A 22,750-nucleotide genomic window follows, 5' to 3' on the forward strand; every position below is an offset into this window, starting at 1 on the left:
TCCTGCTTGTTTACTGTACAAATATCTGAGTACCTGTTATTACCTAGCTATTGTATGCACTGAGATGAACAATTTATGCAAACTACCTTCAAGTAGTATTCAATCCAAAAAACTAATTACCTAGTAGTGTTGGTAGATTTCAGTGTTAAAATTGTTAAGTCAAATTCTAGTGGGAAAATACCACCATTTCTCAAACTTACAGGAAAGTGTTCTTGTTGCATCTCATTCTTGGCTTCATAGTAGAGGCAACATATATTTTTTTAAACCACAGCGTACATTGCATTGCACATATCTATTAAACACTCTTTTTTAGTGTAAGGACTCCTTATAGGGACTACTGACTTAAAATGAAGTTTAACACGGTATGTTTTATTTAAATGTATAAAAACAGAAGTTAACATGTAAACACTAATAGTCATTTTGACTATTGTATAAAATTTGACTTTAGAGAAGTTTATCAGTTTTTTTCAGATACTTTGTTAATTTTAGGCACATTTTATAATCTTGTAAAAAAGGTAGAAGAAATTACTGTGTATATTCTAAAGAAATAGAATAAATGTATATTGTGAGGTAAAATATTATAATTGAAATATTTTGTATAGTCATTAATGTGGGGAAAGATAATTTTTTAAAAAATGGGATTAGACAAGTAATTGAGAATCATAAAATATTAATAGTTGACCTTATTTCCTTTTATGGAATCATGATTAGTGATTTATTATGGATGACAGGCAAATGTGAGCTTTTCTAGTAAAGGAAAATGACTGAAGTTGGACAAATAGTGATTTCATGATGATGTTTTTCTTTACATTTTCACTTTTATTTTATGTGGTATCATATTTAGATAAGACATTTACCAAAAGTAGAAAAACCTTAATTATAGAAATATTCAAGAAATAGCTTTGAAGAGGTGAGAAAAAAGAAAAGACATACTGAAGAAAATGTAGTCCTTGTCAAATGAGGACCAAAGCTGATTATGATCATTTAAATCTGCTGACAAGCAAAAAAATTGCTAGACTCTTTCCCATTTTGGTGATAACAACAATTTAAAATTTTTTTGAGTGGAATATATATAGTAATATGCATCTTAGAACTCTGAATTTATAACTGGGAACATACTGACTCCACCTGAAGATAAAATTATTCAACAGGCTCATATACCCTTGTACAAATTTAATATTTTGCAGAGAGAAGTTTGGTAAGTTATTTAACCCTCCCCATTCCCACCCCCACCCACATGCCATTTCTCTTTTTATGTAATTATGAAAAGGGGTAGCATATCAATTTTCAAAAGATGAACTTTTTAATTATTAAATTGCTGTAAAATTCTAAATAATTACACTGAGGGCAGACAAATAGGAGGCAGACTGAGAACACCTTTTTACCTAGTTATTTTGTTTTTTATTATTTTGTTGAAATAGGATTTAAAATAAAATGCTACTGATAAAGGAGCAATTTTACTCTTAAATCTAGGTATCTTCAAAGAACAGTAAAACATCCAATTTTACTGCAGGATCCTGATTTAAGACAGTTCTTGGAAAGCTCAGAGGTATTATTTCTACTTTGAATTTTTGTATATAAATTTTCTCATTTGTCATTGTAATTTATATGACTAGATACACAGTAAAAATTGGATTAATAGATGGAATAAAACAGTTTTTTTCATTTTGCTTAGTGCTTTAATTACTTGACTAAATCACTAGCAAAATATCTTCTTTGCATTGAAATCAGTAAGATGATCTGTCCCTTTCTTGAAAGTTTAAAACCGTATTTAAGAAAATGATTTGTCAGTAGTCTAACTCTGAATGCCCTAAGTTGTTGCTTAGGCATCATGTTGAAATAAGTTATTCAAATCTCATTTTAGAGAAAGTTAAATGTGTGTGTCTACATCTATCTAATATCTTTATTAAGGTTTTAAAATGCAGATTTGTGACTTGAAAGAGTATAAATTGTAACCATGATGCTCTTTTATGTTTGAGATGTTTGGTACATAATGGGCTCTTTAGAACAGTTTAGAGTTCTAGTTTGAGATTTTTTTAAAAATTTACTTGAGTCTTGGAATTTTTTAAAAACTCAAAACCACACAATCCTAACTGAGCATAAAATTTGTCTCAAGACTTTCTTCTTTCCTTATAAACAGTTTATTTCTGTTGGCAAACAGGTGGCTAGTGTTAGGGTGCTTGGCAATTTCTTAATATATTTTGACAAACAAGGTGTTTGTTCTATCTAAATGTAAACGTGCAGAAGAAAAGCAAATGGAAAGTCTATTTTTTAAGTTTTCCTTTGAGAATGTACAAGTAGTATATTTGAGAAATTAGATCTCACTATTGAAATGTATGAGAGTGAAGAAAATAAACCTCCTTTTCTTTCTTTTTTATTTTTTATTTTGGAAGAAGTGGGGGTTGCATTTGTGCCCAGTTAAACCTCCAGGCTTTTAACTGGTTTGTTTGCCCTTATTTGTCATTCAATTCCAGCTGCCTAGAGCAGTTAATACACAGGCTCTGAGTGGAGCAGGAATATTGAGGATGGTGAACAAGGCTGCCGACGCTGTCAACAAAATGACAATCAAGATGAATGAATCGGATGCTGTAAGAGCTGATTTTTCGACTTGAATAATGAGATGAATTAATGAGCCCAACAATTGCATTTTAAAGCTGTACAAGTAGAAAATAGGATATTAATTTGCTTATTGAGTTTAGTTCTCAGCCACATCAGTTGACCGCCATGGTTATACATGGTTAATTTGTTGCTTTAAAACAGGAATGTGGCTTGTTATTGGTAACCTAATTTACAACGGTTTGTTCTTCCTAAATTAGCTCCATTTTTCATTTTTTTTCTTAGTGGTTTGAAGAAAAGCAGCAGCAATTTGAGAATCTGGATCAGCAACTTAGGAAACTTCACGCCAGTGTTGAAGCCTTGGTCTGTCATAGAAAAGGTTTGTTTGCCTTGTTATTTGTATGTTTAGCACCATAAAGCTAATTAAAATATTTTATTTAAACTTTATTAAAATAAACACTCTGAAGTTATCGTAGAAAAGAGAAAACAATAGTTTAAGAGAATGTTTTCCATTTCAACTTCATTATTTAAAATTTCTTGTTCTATTTTGATCTGAAATCTAGTTTAGAAGTAGAAAAATCCTCAACTTATAAAACTATATTTGAATTTTGGATTAAAACTGTTGGTCACTTGATTAATTCTTTGTTAAGTGTATTTACAAATTAACAGATGAAGGTATCTTATCAATTGGTAACTTTGTTTATAATAAAAAACTTGAGATTCAAAAGTTGGTATTTGAAAATTTTCTTAAAAATATTTGTTTTGTGTCTCTATTTCTTGGAAAACTCTTTGAAATATTTTCTTCATTTTTGAACCACAGTATTTAAAAATCTGGGGCATTTTTCGTAAAAATTCCTAGAAAATTTGAGTTGTAAAATTGTAATCCACAATAAGGAATTTGTTTTTTTTTTGTTTTTTGGTTTGGTTTATTTTTAACGAGTCCAAGGCTTTTTAGTATCACTTTTCCAAAATATTTAATACGTAATTAATATGTGACATTACCAGCAATATATTTCATTAAGATAATGACAGAAACCTATTAATACATTTATTATTGAGAGTAGTTTGTAACAGCTTTTGCCATTTGCATTACATGTTTCTTAGGGAATGGGCTTTATGGCTGTTTTGGAGGACTTTACGTAATGTAGAGCAACAGAACAATTTCCAGGCAATGTAATTGTTAGTCATTGACAGCATCTAGGCCTATCAACATCTACTTTATTTAAAATATCTGATATGGTCATGTTCAAAAATATCTTTAGAAATTCTAGTATTTTACTGAGTGCTGTTACACAATGAAGAAAAAAGCAGTAAGATTTATGTGAATTGTATGTTCAATTTTACCTTGTTTCTCTGCTGTTAGCTAAATAATATTCTCATTAAAAATCATAGATATTATTTTCAATGACAAATGTTTAAAGGCCCAAAATGTAGTATAAATCAATTTTGAGTGTTCACAATGCTTCTCATATTAAAAATATATTTCTTTAGGAAAGGACAGAGAAAGAATGAGCACTTCGGCAGAGAAACAAGAGGCAGATTATTGTATTACATTATTTAAATATAGTTCATCCCCTGGGAATATAGGCAGTAGTTCTTTTTAATTTTCAGTAGGTTTCTGAGCACGTGGCATTTATTCCCAAGGCATTTTAATGACTAATTGTTTTATGTTAATTAATGTAAAATATTGTTTGAGCAGTTTGTGAATAGGTAAAATTTAGAGAAAAATAGAAAGTTAATACAATATTTTAAAATTTTACTAGTGAACACTAAAAATGGATACTTTTTTATTTCAGAACTTTCAGCCAACACAGCTGCCTTTGCTAAAAGTGCTGCCATGTTAGGTAATTCTGAGGATCATACTGCTTTATCTAGAGCTTTGTCTCAGCTTGCAGAAGTTGAGGAGAAGATAGACCAGTTACATCAAGAGCAAGCTTTTGCTGACTTTTATATGTTTTCAGAACTACTTAGTGACTACATTCGTCTTATTGCCGCAGTGAAAGTAAGCCCTGTTTTACAGTATTTCTTGCATTGTTCTCACTTCAGTGATTTGCTTTAAAAAGAATTTTGTATCCTATTAGGCATGTATTTAAGTGCGTAAATTCCTTACTATACTAGTATATATAAAATGGCTTCAAGATGGGTATTCATAACTAAATATTTTCTTCCCCTTTGACTTGGACAGAACATTAGGGAGAATTGGTGTTTTTAAGAGGTCTAAGGAATGCTAAATAATATAGAAAACATTACACCTTTACTTATATGTTTAATACACAAGTTTGCAACTAACCGATAGCATTTATTTGCTCATTCTGGTACTAACTGAAACTATGTACTAGACTCTATTATCATTAGTAAAGCTGACTGTGTAATACGAAGTAGGATAAAACCAAAAGTGATTGCTGCACTGAATATGTTTAATGGGATCTTTTAGCATGAATTTGGACTTTCTGTGTGTATACCCAAATGTATAGTCACCATGTTTTTATAGATGAGATGGGACTAGAATAGATCATAAATTGTGCCATCTAATGGTAATGTTTAGATATAAATAGCCTAATTTCTGAATAGTTGGGAAAGTAATCCAGTTAATAAAAATTAGTATTCTACAGATATCTCCAATATTCAGAGAAACTTAATATTATTCAATCCATCATATGTTTCAGAAGATACTTTAAGATCTTATGGTATCTTTGAATTATTGTTATAAATATTAGTTATCATTGGCTGGGGGTAGTGGGTATTTACATTTTACCTTGAATTTAAACATCTAGAAAGTTAATGAGACCTTGTTCTTTGCTTTCTTACACAAATTTTTATCAGCTAAAGTCTGTGACCCAGTTATTACAGTATTCATCTACAGTCAGAACATTGATATAGTTTGTATTTATTCATGGTTCTGTTCTCCAAGCAACTGGTGACAGTTATTACCACAGGGTCGTTTAGTACTTCAGAATGGTGTTTTCTTACATTTGGTAAAATTACCAGTATTACTAGTATTTACTCTTTTAAATGTTACTTTTTTTTTCCTATACAATGGATATTTATTTTTGTTTATTTTTTATTTCAAAATGTTAGGGGGTACAAATGCTTTAGGTTACATGGGTCATTTTTGCAATGCTTGAATCCTGGCTATAGGTGTGCCTGTCACCCAAATACTGTTCAAAGTACCCGTTAGGTTGGTTTATTCCCCTTCCCTTAACCCGCCTCCACCGGGTTGCTTTCCACTGAGTTTTGCTTCGCTCTGTGCACTTGTGTGCTCATCAGTTAGTTCCAATTTAATAGTGAGTACATGTGGTATTTGTTTTTCCATTCTTACAATACTTCACGTAGGAGAATGGTCTCCAGTTCCATCCAGATTGTTGCAAAAGCTAATAATTCATCTTTTTTTATGGCTGAGTACTCCATGGTAAATATATACCACATTTTATTAATCCACTCATGAATTGATGGGCACTTGGATTGATTCCATATCTTTGCAATTGTGAATTGTGCTGCTATAAACATTTGAGTGCAGGCGTCTTTCTGATAAATTGACTTCTTTTCCTTTGAGTAAATACCCAGTAGTGAAATTGCTGGATCAAATGGTAGATCTACTTTTAGTTTTTTGAGGAGGCTCTGTACATTTTCCATAGAGGTTATGCTAATATGCAGTTCCACCAACTGTGTATAAGTGTTCCTTTTTCTCTGCGTCCACGCTAGCATCTACGTCTAGCATTTTGTTTTTGCACATTTTAATAAAAGCTATTCTAACTGGGGTAAGGTGATATCTCATTGTGGTTTTAATTTGCATTTCCCTGATGATTAGTGACGTTGAGCATTTTTTCATACATTTATTGGCCATTTGTCTGTCTTCTTTTCAGAAACATCTGTTCATGTCTTTTGCCCACTTTTTAATAGAGTTTGTTTTTACTTGCTGATTTGCTTGAGTTCCTTGTAAATTCTGGTTATTAGCCCTTATATGTGTAGCTTGTGAGTATTTTCTCTTGTTCTGTAGGTTGTCTATTTGTTCTGTTGATTGTTTCCTTAGCTGTGAAGAAGCTTTTTAGTGTAATCAAATCCCATTTATTAATTTTTGTTGTTCCCGTGATTGCCATTGGGGTCTTTTTCATAAATTCTTTGCCTAGGCTGATAAGAGTTTTTCCTATATTTTCCTCTAGAATTCTTATGGTTTCATGCCTTAGATCTAAGTCGTTTATCTATCTTAAATTGATTTTTGTGAGTGGTGAGAGATAGGGTCCCATTTCATTCTTCTGCATATTAAGCATATCCAAATCAGGAAAGAGGAGGTCAAACTATCACTCTTTGCCGACAATATGATCTTGTACCTAGAAGAACCCAGATTCCACCAATAGTCTCCTGGAATTGATAAATACATTCAGCAAAGTCTCAGGATACAAAATCATTGTATATAAATCAGTAGCATTTTTATGTACTTACACCAGTCAAGCCAAGAGTCAGATCAAAGACTCAATACCATTCAGGGTAGCTACAGAGAAAATAAAATACCTAGCAATGTACTTAACCCGGGAGGTGAAAGATCCCTACAAGGAGAACTACAAAGCTTCGAGGAAAGAAATCACAGAGGATACAAACAAATGGGAAAACATATCATGTTCATGGATGGGTAGAATCAACATTGTTAAAATGTCTGTACTACCCGAAGTGATTTACAGATGCAGTGCAATCGCTATCAAGTTACCAAAGTCCTACTTCACAGATCTAGAAAAAATATAATTCTATACTTTGTTTGGAACCTGAAAAGAGCCCAAATAACCAAAGCAATCTTAAGCAAAAAGAACAAATCTGGAGGCATCACCTTACCAGATTTCAAACTATACTACAAGGCTGTAGTAACCAAAACAGCATGGTATTGGTACAAAAATAGAGACATAGACCAATGAAACAGAAGAGAGAACCCAGATGTAAAACCATCTACCTACAACCAGCTGATCTTTGACAAAGCAGACAACAACGTACACTGGAGAAAAGAAGCTCTATTCAATAAATGGTGCTGGGAAAATTAAATGTTACTCTTTATGTTCTTGGTGATTAGTTTTTCTTTTCAGGTATTTAGAGATGTTAATATAGGCAGCAGTTATCAGAATATACTTCATTATATATAGGTAACTTGTGATACACAGAAATCCAGTTTACGGATGATGATTCCTATTTGTGTCACACCTACTCTCACCTCATTCCAGAGCTCCCACTAGCTGTTGTAAAAAGTATGACATTTCAGAAAAACCTGGAGTTCAAAAAAGGGAAGTTGGACAGTGTCTATAAGGAGGCATACCTGCAGAGAAGAGCTAACCTGGGAAAAGACCCCCTAGCAGGGATGGCCTGCCCATGTAAAGGATAGTGATCCCTCAAAAATAGCTTTCCTCATACTGCCTAAGTCTTTTTCGCTGTGTTTTTCCATTGCATGAAATTACAGTTACATTCATGTTTTGCAAAATATTTTCTTCAGAACACTGGTACCAAAAGTGGACCATAGTCAACTGAGTTTGGGGAATAATGTATATAGTATCCCTGTTTTGGAGATTCAGAATGCATTTAAAAAGCTCAGAACTGTCTCGAAGTCAAAAGGAAAATAAGTTGTATAACTTTGTTTAATCCAGAGGCTTCCAAATTCATATGAGCAGAAATTCTTTTCCACTTAGTATCCATCCTAATATATGGAACACACTTTGGGAAATACTGAATTAATGGTCCATTAACTTAAAAGAGAACTAAAGAGCTATGGTCAGGTTATACCTTGAGGCAAATTAAGCTCTTTCAGATTGGTTTTTTATTGAAACCTAGCTCAGGTCAACTGCATAAAGGAGTTGAGAAAATATAGAAGACTGTGATAGGTAATGTTTATGGTTTTTGTTTTTATTTTGTCTTTTGTTTTAAACTAATTCAAGCCAGGCGCGGTGGCTCTTGCCTACGTTCCCAGCTACTCTGAGGGCTGAGGCGGGATGATTGGTTGAGACCAGGAGTTGGTGACCTGTCTGGGAGATGTAGCAAGACCCCAGCTCAAAAATAAATAAATAAATAAATAAACCAATTCATTTGTATATGAAAAAGTAATACATGCACATGACAATTTTGTCAGCCCCAAAAGGTAAATTTCCTTTCTACAGAACTAAAACCTCTAGTCTCTCTGACCTCAGTCATAAACTGTTAGCTTCTTGTGTGTCTGCACAGAATTAGCTATGCATGTATATGAAGCTAATATTCTCTCTCTCTCTCTCCCCGCCTCCCCCTCCCTCAGTTCTCCTCCCTCTTCCTTCCATCTCCCTCTGTTTCTTCCATCTCCCTCTCTTCTTTGCTTTCTCAAAAAGGAACATACTATATGTATTGTACTATTCTTTTTTTTTTTTTTTTTTTAAGAGATAGAGTCTTGCTCTGTTGCCCAGGCTGGAGTACAGTGACACAATCATAGCTCACTGTAATCTCAAACTCCTGGGCTCAAACAATCCTCCTCCTTCAGTCTCCCAAGTAGCTGAGACTACAGATATATGCCACCATTTTGCCCAGGCCTATCTTGAACTCCTGGCCTCAAGTGATACTCCCCCCTAAGCCTTGCAAAGTGCTGGGATTACAGGCATGAGCCACCATGCCCAGCCTATATGCACTATTCTTTGTCTGCTTTTTCCATGTGCTCCATTTTAGAGGGACCTCCATATCAATATAGGTAAATATGTTACAGTCTTTTTAATGGTAGCATAGCATTCCATCATATAACGTAGATTTACCTTGAGTTATTTAACCAGTCCAGTCTTAAAGAATATCAAATATTTTGTTAACAACTCTTTGGGCATAAAATTCCTAGACATAGAATTGTTGACCAAAGGGTATATGCATTTTAAATTTCGATAAATATTGCCAAATTACTATTCAAAGAGATTGTACTTCGTACTCTCACCAACATATGTTCCTTTTTTCTTCCACCCAATGATGAAGGCATTTTTTTGTATGAGTTGTAATTTCTTTACTTAGTATGAATTTCAGCATCTTTACAAATAATAAGCCATTTATATTTCTTTTTCTGTGAATGAACTGTTCATGTCCTTTGCCCAGTTTGCCTTTTGTCTATTTCTAATAGCAACTTAATATTAATTGGCCTTTTGTTTTATTCATATTGAGAGTGCTTTTCTGATGATAATTTTGAAGCTAGGAATACTTTGGGGATTAGAATATAGAGCCATAGTGGGGAGCTAAGAACTTCAGGAATTGGGGCCCTAAAGAAAGACATAAATTTTACCCATTTCAAAACATTGCCTAAACCTGGCCTTGTATCCAAGAAATTCCCGTTTTTCTTTTTTGTGCAGTACATGGCCTCTGACATTTAGGACTACAGATTTTGGGTAGCATCATTGTAAGTGTTGTCATATATTGGGCTAATGTGAACCACTATAGAAGGGTCAGGGATTGAGGGCAATGGTTTTTAATGTTTTTAGCACTGAAACTCTTCATAAAGAATTCTTATAGGGAGGTCCCACTTTATAAAATACATAAAACATGTTTTTTTAAAAGCTAATAGATAGGTTCCCCAAGGAGTTCAAAACCTTTATTATTTGGCTATAAAAACTCAGCACCCCTTCAAAACCCCAGGAAGCTGGGCAGCATACTTTCAGATTCACCAAATTAAAATATTATAATCATTAAAATTGCAGTGTCAAATTTCCTGGTGGGCTAGGAAAACTATTCTACGTCTGCAACCTTGTCTAACCTAGACTAGCTTGCATATGCCAGAAATTGGCAGAGGAATAGAGGTCCTAAGCATATGATCAGTGTAAACTTATCCCTTTTATAGAAAATGTTGGTTCTACTAGAGTGGATTAGTATCTTGACATATAAAGGGAAACATTAAGTTATGATTTAATTAATTTAAGATAGCGTTATTAGAAGTTTGAGTATGGTTCTGATTCTTTTTTTCTTTTGCTTTCTAACATTACAACGGTGGGAAAACAAATGAAGAAAAAGTTAATTTGCATATTTAAGATTAATTTATTTTTCTGAAATAACCTGACTTTACCATAGCTTCTACATCTGCGCCACAATAAACATGTGATTATTCTGAAATATTACGAGATAATAAATTGGACAGGAACCAAATTAGTTTAGATTTAGCATATCAATGAAAAAGCCAGTTGATGTATATTAAGAACTTAAGCAAATATTGAACTTAAAGGGCATTTTGGCTAGCTTTTGCCCTGTGCTGATACATATTTTAAGTGCTGAAATTGTTATCAAACAGAGAAATTTATAAGTGAAGAGCTGAGATGGCCCTGCTCCCCTGAAGAAAGGCTAGGCCTAAAATCTTAGATTACTTTTTGGTGGGGGTTGGGGGTGTATGCATGTATAGGAGGTGAGGGAAAAGGATTGTTTGTTTTACATGATAGGGACTTTTTCTGAATCTATTTGTGTTCAATGTGTTACTTTTGTGAATTTGGCCCAAATTAATTTGACTGAAGCAAAGTTAATTTCTAACGAATGTTTTAGGGAGGAAATGTGGTTTTGTAAATATAAGAAAAGCAAAAGGGGACAGTGAGATGCACTTACTAATATATGTGTAAGAAGAGAAATGAGATGACAAATACAGCAAGGTGGATTTAAATACCTGTAGATAAGGTGCTTTGACTTACTAGTTTGCTCAGGATATCTGTTGTTCTGGTTAAAAGTTAACAATTTTTAAGAACTCTTTGGAAAAAAATACTTTCATTTCTGGTTGATTGGATTTTTTAATGCTAATAATGCCCACACTTTTAAATATGCAATATGATATAAATATTGCCCAATTATGCTTTTTAAAAATATTGTTATTTGTACTTTTAGTAGAAAGCTAGAATTAATCAATCAACTATATTTAAGTATGTATGTTACTTAGAAGTAATCCATAATATTAATACCTACAAATTATTAAGCATCCTGTAGGTTATGTCACTGTGCAATAATATACTTATCATGTTAATATAATTCACAAATGTAGACATTTCCCCCTTTTATATTTGGGAGAACTATGGAGAAATTAAATGAATTTACCCATGGTCATACAGTGACAAAACTTACATTAGAACCCAAATTTGTTTTGTTCCAAAGCCTACTTTTTAAAAATACACTATCTGTGTATTTTTCTCTTCAGCAGGTCCCTGTAGGAACATATATTTATTTACTACTTATTTATTCAAAAAGTTTTTTATTTGGAATAAATTAAAGTAACTCTGGTTTAGTGCTTTCTGGTTATTAATGTTTGCTTCATGAATGTTCAGTTAGTAAATACTAAAATAATACTAATATATCCCCAACATCCAGCTAGAAGAGGGATTCTTAGTGGATTCACCCGTTGTACCCATCAGCTTTATCATGAAACTTCTAGGTATTCTATGTCCATGTTTCATTTCTTATCTCTATTCACTTGCTTTTGCTCTGCCAGACCCATTGAGAGAAGCTCTAGATTTGGTTGGATTTGATTGACTTGTTGTGTTAGGGTCTTTTGCTTATTTCATTTAGTTTTACATTGTGTGTGTGTGTATTCATCTTTTTATCTTTTGCCTTTTTTATCTTGTGTAGGACTTTTTTTTCATTTAGTTATACCTTTTTAAATTTGCTATTGTAATCTCTTCCACCTCATTTTTATTTAATTTCTGTTATCTTATGAGTTTTTCTCATTTTATTTATTCAATTTCTGACATGTTTCTGACACTTAAATCTGCTTTTAATATTATTTAGTAGGAAAATTTCCAATGTAGATATGACACCAGCATTTTCCTGTTAAAGATATCTTTCTTCAAAGCCTAAAACTCTGTTAGAAATCTCTTTTTTTTTTTTTTTGGAGACAAGAGTCTCACTCTGCTGCCTGGGATAGAGTGCCGTGGCGTCAGCCTAGCTCACAGCAACCTCACACTCCTGGACTCAAGCGATTCTCCTGCCTCAGCCTCCCGAGTAGCCAGGACTACAGGCACGCACCACCATGCCCGGCTAATTTTTTCTATATATTTTTAGTTGTCCAGCCAATTTCTTTCTATTTTTAGTAGAGACGGGATCTCGCTCTTGCTCAGGCTGGTCTCGAACTCCTGAGCTCAAACGATCCTCCCGCCTCGGCCTCCCAGAGTGCTAGGATTACAGGCGTGAGCCACCGCGCCCGGCCTAGAAATCTTATTATAAACCACATTTAAAACCCTAAAGGCTGGTGAAATGGATTTTGCATGTCATTATATGATTCTGAGTGTTCATTTTTCATTCAGTGCCAGGGTTTTTTGTTTTAAGTAAGAATATGGAAATTGCTTTTCTTTGATATTGGTCTGCTTATTTTCGGTATCTTAGTATATTAGAATGGCACATAAATACTTGGTTTTATTGCTTTCAGTATTATAGCACTTCTAGTGTTATGAAAGTATTATATAGTGTTACTCTTACTTAATACATTATGTCATTCACTCATAGGGTGTGTTTGACCATCGAATGAAGTGCTGGCAGAAGTGGGAAGATGCTCAAATTACTTTGCTCAAAAAACGTGAAACTGAGGCAAAAATGACGGTTGCTAACAAACCAGATAAAATACAGCAAGCTAAAAATGAAATAAGAGAGGTGATTACTAAATGCTTTATCTCTTTACTCAAAATTTTCATGAGTCATTCATATATACATAATTTTTCATAAATTTTTTTCTGAACCATTCAGCACTTAGCTATTTTTCCATATTTTTATGAACTGTGTTAGAATTATGTTAACATTTTGATCATCATTAAAATCTCTAGAACCCTTTGTTACCTCCACATGATTGTTGACTAAATAAAGAAGGATACAAGGAAAAGACCTAAAATTAATCTTTATGTTAATAATTACACATTTCTTTTTAGGTGTTTAATTTTATTTCAGATAATTACTTATTTTGTGTCTAAAAATGGTTTTAGAGAGAGACCTAACCCACATTTAGCTGTCAAGGCAACATTATCCCCCATATATATGTATTATATATGGTATTTTAGTAAATCTGTATAAGTTTATTATAATTTATACACTTTTTTTGCCATGCTTCAATAAGGAAATTGAAGAGGTAGGACAACCTTTATATTACTAAAAATAAATGTACCTGCTCTTTGAAGAGTATGTACCAGTGTTTTGGTTACATAGTGGGAAAAATATCATTTCATTGCTTAAAAATCTTCAGTTATTTTATTTTAGCTGTTCCATTGGTCACTAATCACAACATTTTGTTGTTTCTGTACTGAATTTAATGTTTACTGATGATGGGTCTTCAGTATACCATAATTCTACTTTTTAAAAGAATCTGGTCATTTTACCATTACAAAAATGGTTTTTAATGTTGGTCATACAATTTCTAGTTTAAAATATTTCCGTGGGCATATAAATTGTGTTGAACACATGTTCTTGAAGTTAACAATATTGTTGATATATTCTGAAATAATTAATGATACAAAAAAGAAATGAGAAAATTATACTGTAACACACTGCTCATTTATTTGGTAGTGAATTTTATACCCAAAATCTTTCCTCTTAGTTATATTTAATTAAGCTTTGGATATTGTAGTTCATTAAATACAGTATTAGAATATTCTAATCTTGAGCAAATCTGGCAGTGAAATATTAATGGAAATTAAACTGACATTTCTGTCGCTAGAAAGTTACGTACAAGTTTGAATAATGCTAAATTGGGCTTTGCCTTTATTGAGCTTTCTTAGGGTTTCCAGGCATTATATTTAAATTAAAAGAGTGGTCATAACAGCTAGTACTACAGTTTTTTTTTTCCAGACAGGAATAAAATATTTGTTTCTTTTTTTGTTTGTTTTTATTAGTGGGAGGCAAAAGTGCAACAAGGAGAAAGAGATTTTGAACAGATCTCTAAAACAATTCGAAAAGAAGTGGGAAGATTTGAGGCATGTATAATAATTTTGCACTTTTCATAATAGCATGGTCACATTTTGCTGCAATTTTGTGGTAAAATTTAGTTTTCTACTAATGGACTTTTTTTTTTTCATATATTGTACTTTAATAGAAAGAAAGAGTGAAGGATTTTAAAACTGTTATCATCAAGTACTTAGAATCATTAGTACAAACACAACAACAGGTAAGCTGATTTTTTTTTTTAATAACTCACAAACTTTTAGAATTGGTTTTTGGTATACTTTTTTATTTTAAAGAAGATGATTAATGAAATAGGCTTTTAAACTCAAGGAAGAAAATAAGAAATGGAGAGAGAACGCCAGTGACAGCAAAGGAATAAATGGAATAAATTACTTTAACTAATTGGAAAATATCTCAAGTCCTTTTTGTCTCTACCAAACACTAGCAGAGATACACTTTTCCCAATTTTAAGCCATAAGGAACCTCATGGACAACTTTCCCTTCCTCTGTCTTTCTTGTTGTTTCTTTGTTGGTCAGACCTGTTTAAGTAAATTCTCATAGAACGTTCTTCCTTAACAGATAGAACTTAAACTAAGTTCTGTTTTTTTTAATTTTTAAAAAAATTTGTACTGTTTTTGTTTTTGTTTTATTTTGGGGGGGTTGGTGGTGGTTGCATGCTGCAAATGGCATTTGTCTCTAACTAGTGAAGACCATGGGTTTTAATGGTACATTAAGTAAAAGTCAGTAACGAGATAGTAAGATAATAGCAGAGTGTTTTGTGTATATTTTAATGTAAATTTGAGTAATAGATCAAATAATTTAATGTCTTAAATAGAAGGATTTCTTCTTCTAGTTTTAAAATATGTGATATGTGATCTAGAAACTTATTTATTTAAAATATAATAGGTTATGTTTTTGAATTAAGTAATTATGATGTCTTCATAGTCACTGAGGCTGGAGTTCAGTGGCGTGATCATAGCTCATTGTAACCTTGAACTCCTAGGCTCAAGTGAGCCTCCTGCTTCAGCCTCCCAAGGAGCTAGGACTATATGCATGTGCCACCTCGCCAGCTAGTTTTTTAACTTTTTTTAAGAGGTGGGGTCTTGCTGTGTTGCAAGACAGCCTGGGCAACACAGCAAGACCAGGCTGTTCTTCAACTCCTGGCCTCAAGCAATCTTCCTGTCTCGGCCTTCCAAAGCACTGGGATTACAAGTGTGAGCCACCATACCCAGCATGTATTTAGTTTCTAATCAAATAATTCATAAAGTTCAATTTTTTAAAATATGAATACAAATAAGTCATATAAGCTTATTTCTAAAGGAATTGTTTTAAAGGTAACTTTAGTATATACTTCAATCTATTCTCTGAACTGTCTGGGGGAGACTCACAGCTAATTCTTTCCAGTCCCTTTTTTTCCTTTCTTGCTCAGTGTTTTCTTTTCTTCTTCCTTTTATCTCATTTTTCTTGGCTAGCAGTAACACCAAATGTGAATATCCTCTGAATTAGGAGATATTATCACTGTATGTTGGAAAAAGTAATTGTAGTTGTATTAAGGTAATCTTTAATATGTGGTAACAATCTATACAATTTTGCATAAATCAAAAAATTATAAGTTTTCAAAAATTATATTGTTTACATTTAAAACTAATTAGGAGTAATTGGTGTTTTAAATAGTTTATATGTGAATTATATTAAAAGACTTCAGATAAGGAAGTTAAATTGATCCCTTTGAAAGCCAGACATTAGTAAATGTGAATCATTGTTAGCTATTTCTATAGATTTTTGTTTAATGTAATATAGGATATATGCATATAATTGACAAAAAGGTAATAAGAACATCTTTTATTTTTATTATCATCCACAGCTGATAAAATACTGGGAAGCATTCCTACCTGAAGCCAAAGCCATTGCCTAGCAATAAGATTATTCCTCTTAAGAAGACCTTGGATGTTTGTTCCAGTTATGCTGAATTCCACAGTGAAATCATTTAAAACCATCTAAATAAACCACTATATATTTTATGAATTACATGTGGTTTTATATATACATAGACACACACACACACACACACACACACACTCTGACATTTTATTACAAGCTGCATGTCCTGACCCTCTTTGAATTAAGTGGACTGTGGCATGACATTCTGCAATACTTTGCTGAATTGAACACTATTGTGTCTTAAATACTTGCACTAAAAAGTGCACTGCAAGGCCAGAAAATTTGACAATATTTTTTTCTTTACAATATGTTCTGTAGTATGTTTACCCTCTTTATGAAGTGAATTATCAATGCATTGATTAATGTTCACTTATACATTCCTGTACAGAAATTATGATTTTGTGATTACAGTAATAAAATGATATTCCTTGTGAAGTATTAGTAACAAATTATTTGGGTATGTAAACATATCAGGGATATTTTTAAAGCATTTTTAATAGGAAGGAACTTTTTTTTCTAGACGTTTATGGATGATGCTGTGATTCCTTAATTTAATTAACAGAAAAAATTGAACTCTTACATTATTAAATGACTAAATGAAGCTGAAGTTTTCTTATGAAACCATCATATATCAAAGAACATTTATCTCTTGGTTGTCTTGGGTTAAAGAAGAGAATAAATTGTCTTGGCTTGTTTTTATCCATCCCTATAATAAGTGCCCAATCTAAGAATTAGGGAAAAAATGTATTTGCTTCTCTTAAAAGTCCCATGGATTTTACTCATCTTATGTTATCTTCAGAATCTAAGCTTTGCATATATTTAATTTATTCCTTATCTTTTTTTAAAAAAACCTAAAAGGTCATCTATGATCATAATTGACAAGGAATGGTACCATACTAAAATATACCATTATTTGATGAATAAACAAGGACAGCACAAAGCAAATTTCAAATAAAGGGAAATTGTCTTTGGCAGCCTTCTTACTTATTCTGTGTGCTGCTTAGACAGCTGTTATCCTTAATGCTGATTTAAGTTATAACTGGAATCAGAGTTATTTTTGTTTTTTAAAAAGTATTCTTTAAAAACACCCCTTTTCTTGAGCTTAACAACCACATCTCCCTTCCAGAGGAACAAGATATGGTATGTATAACTAAGCCCTCTCTTGTGGCTTACTGGATAGAAGTATTTAATAATATACCAGAGTATCCTCAGCATGTGTTTGCTTCCACTTATTTCAGTTGAAATGTTAAGCCTACTATAGGTGTTATATATATTCATATTTATATTTGATATAAATATGAAATATATAGTCATACATATGTTATATTTATATTCATATTATACTCATACCCCAGAAGCCTACATGATGCATAAGTTTATTATAAAGACTTGGGCCACAAGTAGTGGCATGTGCCTGTAGTTCTAGTTAGGGAGGTTGAGGCAGGAGGATTGCTTGAGCACAGGAGTTAAGGCTGTAGTGCTTGATTGTGCCTGTGAATAGCCACTGCACTCCAGCCTGTGCAACATAGCCCTGTCTCTAAGAAAAAATAGTGAATTGAACAGGAAAAAAAAAATCTCAGGAGACACAAAATAATGTTTGCCCTTTTAAAAAGAAACTGAAGCAGAAATACTACAATCTTCTTTTGCTTCTACTATGGATAAATACTTTTGAGAAATGAATAATTCATTAGTAATATATAGCAGATGCTATCTTGTCTCATTAATTAATATTGGGCAAAAAATAGGCTTACCAGGAATAGAGTTCCACTAGAATGATGTCCTAGTATTATATCCATAGTTATATTCCTTACAAAGGTATAGTTTGTACATGGAATAATAACTTAGTTATTCAAGTTATTATTATTAAAATCTTCCATTCAGATGTACATTCCTTAGAATATTTAGTACCTCCAATTAAAATATTTCATAAATATTTTTAGCCTTAAGCTGAAGAAAGTAACAGACTCAGACTTCATTCCCCTTGCCCACATTTTCTAAAAGATAAGCAGTGTATTGGAAATTTCAAATAAATTATGTGAACCTCCGATACCTACCAACATTTTAACAAGATTTAGTTATTTCAACACTCAACCCATCAGTCTTCATTTCTCCCGTTCATATTTCTGAAATGCTTTCTGTCCAAATAAAACGAGCATTAATAGTGCTAACATAATCTTTTAGTTGTATAGGTCTGAACTTAAGTATTTCTTTTATGAGATGGAAAGTTAAAGAAGGACTAAGGCAGCATAATACATAGTGGAACAAGCTAAACTAACATACATGTCTTCATTCTTCTCTCAGTAGCCTTAGGACTTTGCACGTATCACTTAAATCTCTTATCTATAAAATAAGTACATAAAACTCTTTATTCTTGAAGTGCCTTTCTGCTTTAAAATACTTTGTTTAAAATGTCAAACTTCAATATAAATATTCTATTAGAAAACCAAATTCTAATAAAAGACTACCTCCTCTTAAGTAAAACAATGCTAAAGCAAAACGTAAAAATGTGATTTCTAGGCCGGGCACGGTGGCTCACCCCTGTAATCCTAGCACTCTGGGAGGCCAAGGTGGGTGGATCGCTCAAGGTCAGGAATTCGAGACAGCCTGAGCAAGACCGAGACCCCATCTCTACTAAACATAGAAAGAAATGATCTGGACAACTAAAAATACATATATAGAAAAAAATTAGCTGGGCATGGTGGCGCATGCCTGTAGTCCCAGCTACTCAGGAGGCTGAGGCAGGAGGATCGCTTGAGCCCAGGAGTTTGAGGTTGCTGTGAGCTAGGCTGATGCCACGGTACTCTAGCCAGGGCAACAGAGCCAGACTCTGTCTCAAAAAAAAAAAAAAAAATGTGATTTCTACACAGAATAAGTTTTTTTGATTGTGTTTTTCACTGACCTATTTTCAACTATTCCACTTGTTTTTCCCCACCCCCATTCTGCTTGTTTTATACATATATATTTATATTAATCTCAAAATGCCCTTGTTTCATTGCCGCTACTGAATGTTTTTTCTTTTTATCCAGATCTAATAAAGTTTCCCAAGTTCACTGTATAAATTGTTTCATAAGTGGTTTTAAAATATGAAATAAATAAGCCTCTTAACATGATCAGCTTTCTTTAAAGGAAGGAAGTCAGATAAGTAGAGAAGGAAAGTATATTCATTTAAAAATGCTTAATCTTAATGTCTAAGGGAATTATAAAGACTTCCATTTTTCTGTCTTAAATAAGGGATGTGACTAAGCTCAATGGCTACTTCACTTTTCCTGTCATGGTCCTGCATAGGCAGTCATGTGATTAACAATAGGGAGACAGAAGATATTCAATAACAGTAACGACAGGCTGATCAAAGTCATCCTATTTAGCTGAGAGTGGTGGCAGATACCTATAGTCCCAGCTACTTGGGAGGCTGAGGTGGGAATATCGCTTGAGCCCAGGAGTTTGAGACCAATCTCCAAAAAATAAGATAAAACGAAAATTTTTAAAAGTTCTGTTTTTAAGGAAGGAGGGGTTACTGGTAGTGAGGAGGGAAAATAACACTTGTGAAAAGGAAGTCCAGTCCTCCAGGCTTAGGAACCTTGGAGGCATATTTCTGTATCGGATTCACTAGTCAAGAAATGTATATGTTATGATACCTGTGTGTGTGGGACATATTCTTTGTTTCAAAGTATTGAAGAAAGACTGAATAGAACCACCATCCCCTTTCTCATCTAAAATTCAGAGTAAAATAAGTATCATTCATAACCCTCACAGTACAGGATATGGTTGCAAGTAATAATGAAAGTAGATCATGGGCCGGACGTGGAAATAACAAGAAAAGGAAATTATTTAATACAACAAGAGAAATGTGAATAATTGTTCATTACCCTGCCTTTGTGATCAGGGCGATGAAGAGAGGTCATGTTAATTTGGATGAGGTCCTTAAGACTTTAGATGAAGAAAGGCCAGGCGCAGTGGCACCCACCTATATACCAGCACTTTGGGAAGCCAAGGCGGGAAGATCACTTGAGGCCAGGAGTTCAAAACCTAGTCTCTACAAAAAATAAAACTAGCTGGACATGGTGGCACACACCTGTAGTCCTAGCTATTCTGGAGGCTGAGATGGGAGGATCGCTTACGCCCAGGAGTTCGAGGCTGCAGTTAGCTATGATGGCACCAGTGCATTCCAGCCTGGGCAACAGAGTGAGGCCCTGTCTCTAAACAAAACAGACCAAATGTTTACACCAAATAGAAATATAATGTGAGCCACATATATTTTTAAACTTTGTAAAGCCTAATTTTTAAAAGTAGAAAGAAACAGGGCCAGGCACGGTGGCTCACGCCTGTAATCCTAGCACTCTGGGAAGGAATGGTGGGAAGATCCCTTGAGCACAGGAGTTCAAGACCAGCCTGAGCAAGAGTGAGACCCCGTGTCTACTAAAAATAGAAAAAATTAGCCAGGTGAGGTGGTTCTTGCCTGTAGTCCTAGCTATTCCGGAGGCTGAGGTAGGAGGATTGGTTGAGCCTGGGAGTTTGAGGTTATAGGGAGCTATGATGCTGTCACTGCACTCTAGCTGGAGCGACACAGCTAGACTCTGTCTCCAAAAAAAATTTAATTTTAATATTAAATCCAGTGGTTCCTGTGTACTGAAACTTATGAGATATTTTACATTGTTTTTTTGTATTAAGTCTTTGATATCCAATGTGTATTTTACAGTGTCATTACATCTCCATTCATACTAGCTACATTTTAAATGATCAGTTGTAACATGTGGCTAGTGGCTATGATATTGGACAGCAAAGGTTTAGGCAGTGCCTGTGGAAGTGAAAATGGAAAATAAGTCCCAACAGCTAGTTTATTTACCATCCTGAACCCAGTGAAGAAATGAAAGCTGAATAAAGGACTCCTACTTGGTGCTTTCAAGGGGCAAATACAATTTAGGTATAAAACTTTGTAGCATAATGTTTTGCAAGTAGTGGATACTCAATATCTACTATGAATAAATTGTAGCATTGTATTGCCAGAAGGAAACTTAAAGACTGTCTCTTAACCTCTTCATCTTACAGATAAACTAGCAGTTTAGGGCTTAAATCATGATTGAACTGATTTTTCCTTTTAAATTTGTGTATTAATGGTGTGTGAACATTCTTTGAAAATGTATGATGAGTTTTTCAAGATTCCTGTTCTAATCCTTTATGTATAGAACTCTAGGAAGTCCTTTGGCATTCAGAGAACTTATTTCTTCAAACCGTTGCTTCAGAAGCTGCTAAGAATAGAAGATTGTAGAAGATAGGGAAGTTGTGCCTTTCTATCTAATTTTTTAATGCACATGAAGTAATTAAAAATGCTCATCTTCCTTTCTCTTGTCACATACTTTTAAAAAAGTCTTTGAAGATTGAATAATTTTACGTATTTCTTAACTGAGTGAAATGGAAACTTTGTAATTAAAGCCAATCAAGGTGAAGCTGCCCATTTGTTAATACACAAATTACTTTCTTATTAAGGTCAGTTAACAGGATAAACCATTTTAACAGAGTATTTTGAGAAAAAAGTTCTATTTTAAATTTATATATATGTAACTGTTTAATAAAAATTAAACTTAGACAAAACTTAACAAAACTATTTAAAGAATAAATTGCCTTCTTACTTCTTCATAGTCGTCTTATCTTGATTTTAACCTGTATTTTCTAGATCTTTATTTTGGGTGTTCTCACTATGTATGTATACGCAGTGTGTGTGTAGAAATGTGTGTGTGCGCGTGTGACAGTAGGCTTTTAAACCAAACTTAGTTTCTGCGTTTAAGTTACTGCTTCCCAGCCTTCTGTAACCGAGACGTAAAACCAAATGCTGGTGTTTTCAAAGTTACATTTCTTAGGCATCATAATTTTACCAAGACCAACTTGAGTTGATTGTAATTTCTGAAATCTCTGCCCTTCTCATCTCTCCTGTTTCTCTCCCTGGGTCAAGATCTTAAACCGCCTGCCCACCCTCCAGTCCCCAGCCAGAACCGGGTCAAGATCTTGTTGCCATCTACCAGACCTATCTTAAGTCTCCTGTGAGATGCTATTCCTTTAGTCTCTCCCTACTCTGCTACTCCTACAACCTGCTGTGAAACTGATCTTCCTAAAGAACCCTTTCCACGGCACTGTGCTCAGACATCTTCAATAGACTCCCCACAGCCTACAGATAAAGTTCGGATGCTCCATGATCTGGTGTCAAACTACTTTTCCTGTCTTGATTCTTACCCCTTACCTTCACCCATCTTTTGCTTTAATCAAATGAGGCCCCTGGCTTGTGAGTGTACCCTGTTCCCTCCTGGTTCAGTGTTTTTGTTAATGATACACCTTGTCTGAGTTACCTTTCTCTTTTAAAAGCAATTGTTTAAATCCTACCCATCCTTTAAACTTTAAAGCCAAA

General features: G+C 33.5%; 1 protein-coding gene across 1 annotated transcript in view; it reads left to right on the plus strand.

The window, feature by feature from the left end:
* SNX2 (sorting nexin 2) overlaps positions 1-16,788 on the plus strand; it is a 69,713-nt gene extending 52,925 nt beyond the window's left edge. The window contains exons 7-14 of the mRNA XM_012664259.1: positions 1,450-1,549; positions 2,475-2,588; positions 2,842-2,935; positions 4,353-4,558; positions 12,991-13,134; positions 14,364-14,444; positions 14,564-14,635; positions 16,277-16,788. Coding sequence (XP_012519713.1) covers positions 1,450-1,549; positions 2,475-2,588; positions 2,842-2,935; positions 4,353-4,558; positions 12,991-13,134; positions 14,364-14,444; positions 14,564-14,635; positions 16,277-16,327 — 862 coding nt within the window. The 3' untranslated portion in view covers positions 16,328-16,788. The remainder of the gene's footprint in view (positions 1-1,449; positions 1,550-2,474; positions 2,589-2,841; positions 2,936-4,352; positions 4,559-12,990; positions 13,135-14,363; positions 14,445-14,563; positions 14,636-16,276) is intronic.
* The last annotated feature ends 5,962 nt before the right edge of the window (positions 16,789-22,750 follow it).

Source organism: Propithecus coquereli, unplaced genomic scaffold (genome assembly GCF_000956105.1).
Source record: "Propithecus coquereli isolate 6110/MARCELLA unplaced genomic scaffold, Pcoq_1.0 Scaffold88, whole genome shotgun sequence".
Taxonomy (NCBI): domain Eukaryota; kingdom Metazoa; phylum Chordata; class Mammalia; order Primates; family Indriidae; genus Propithecus; species Propithecus coquereli.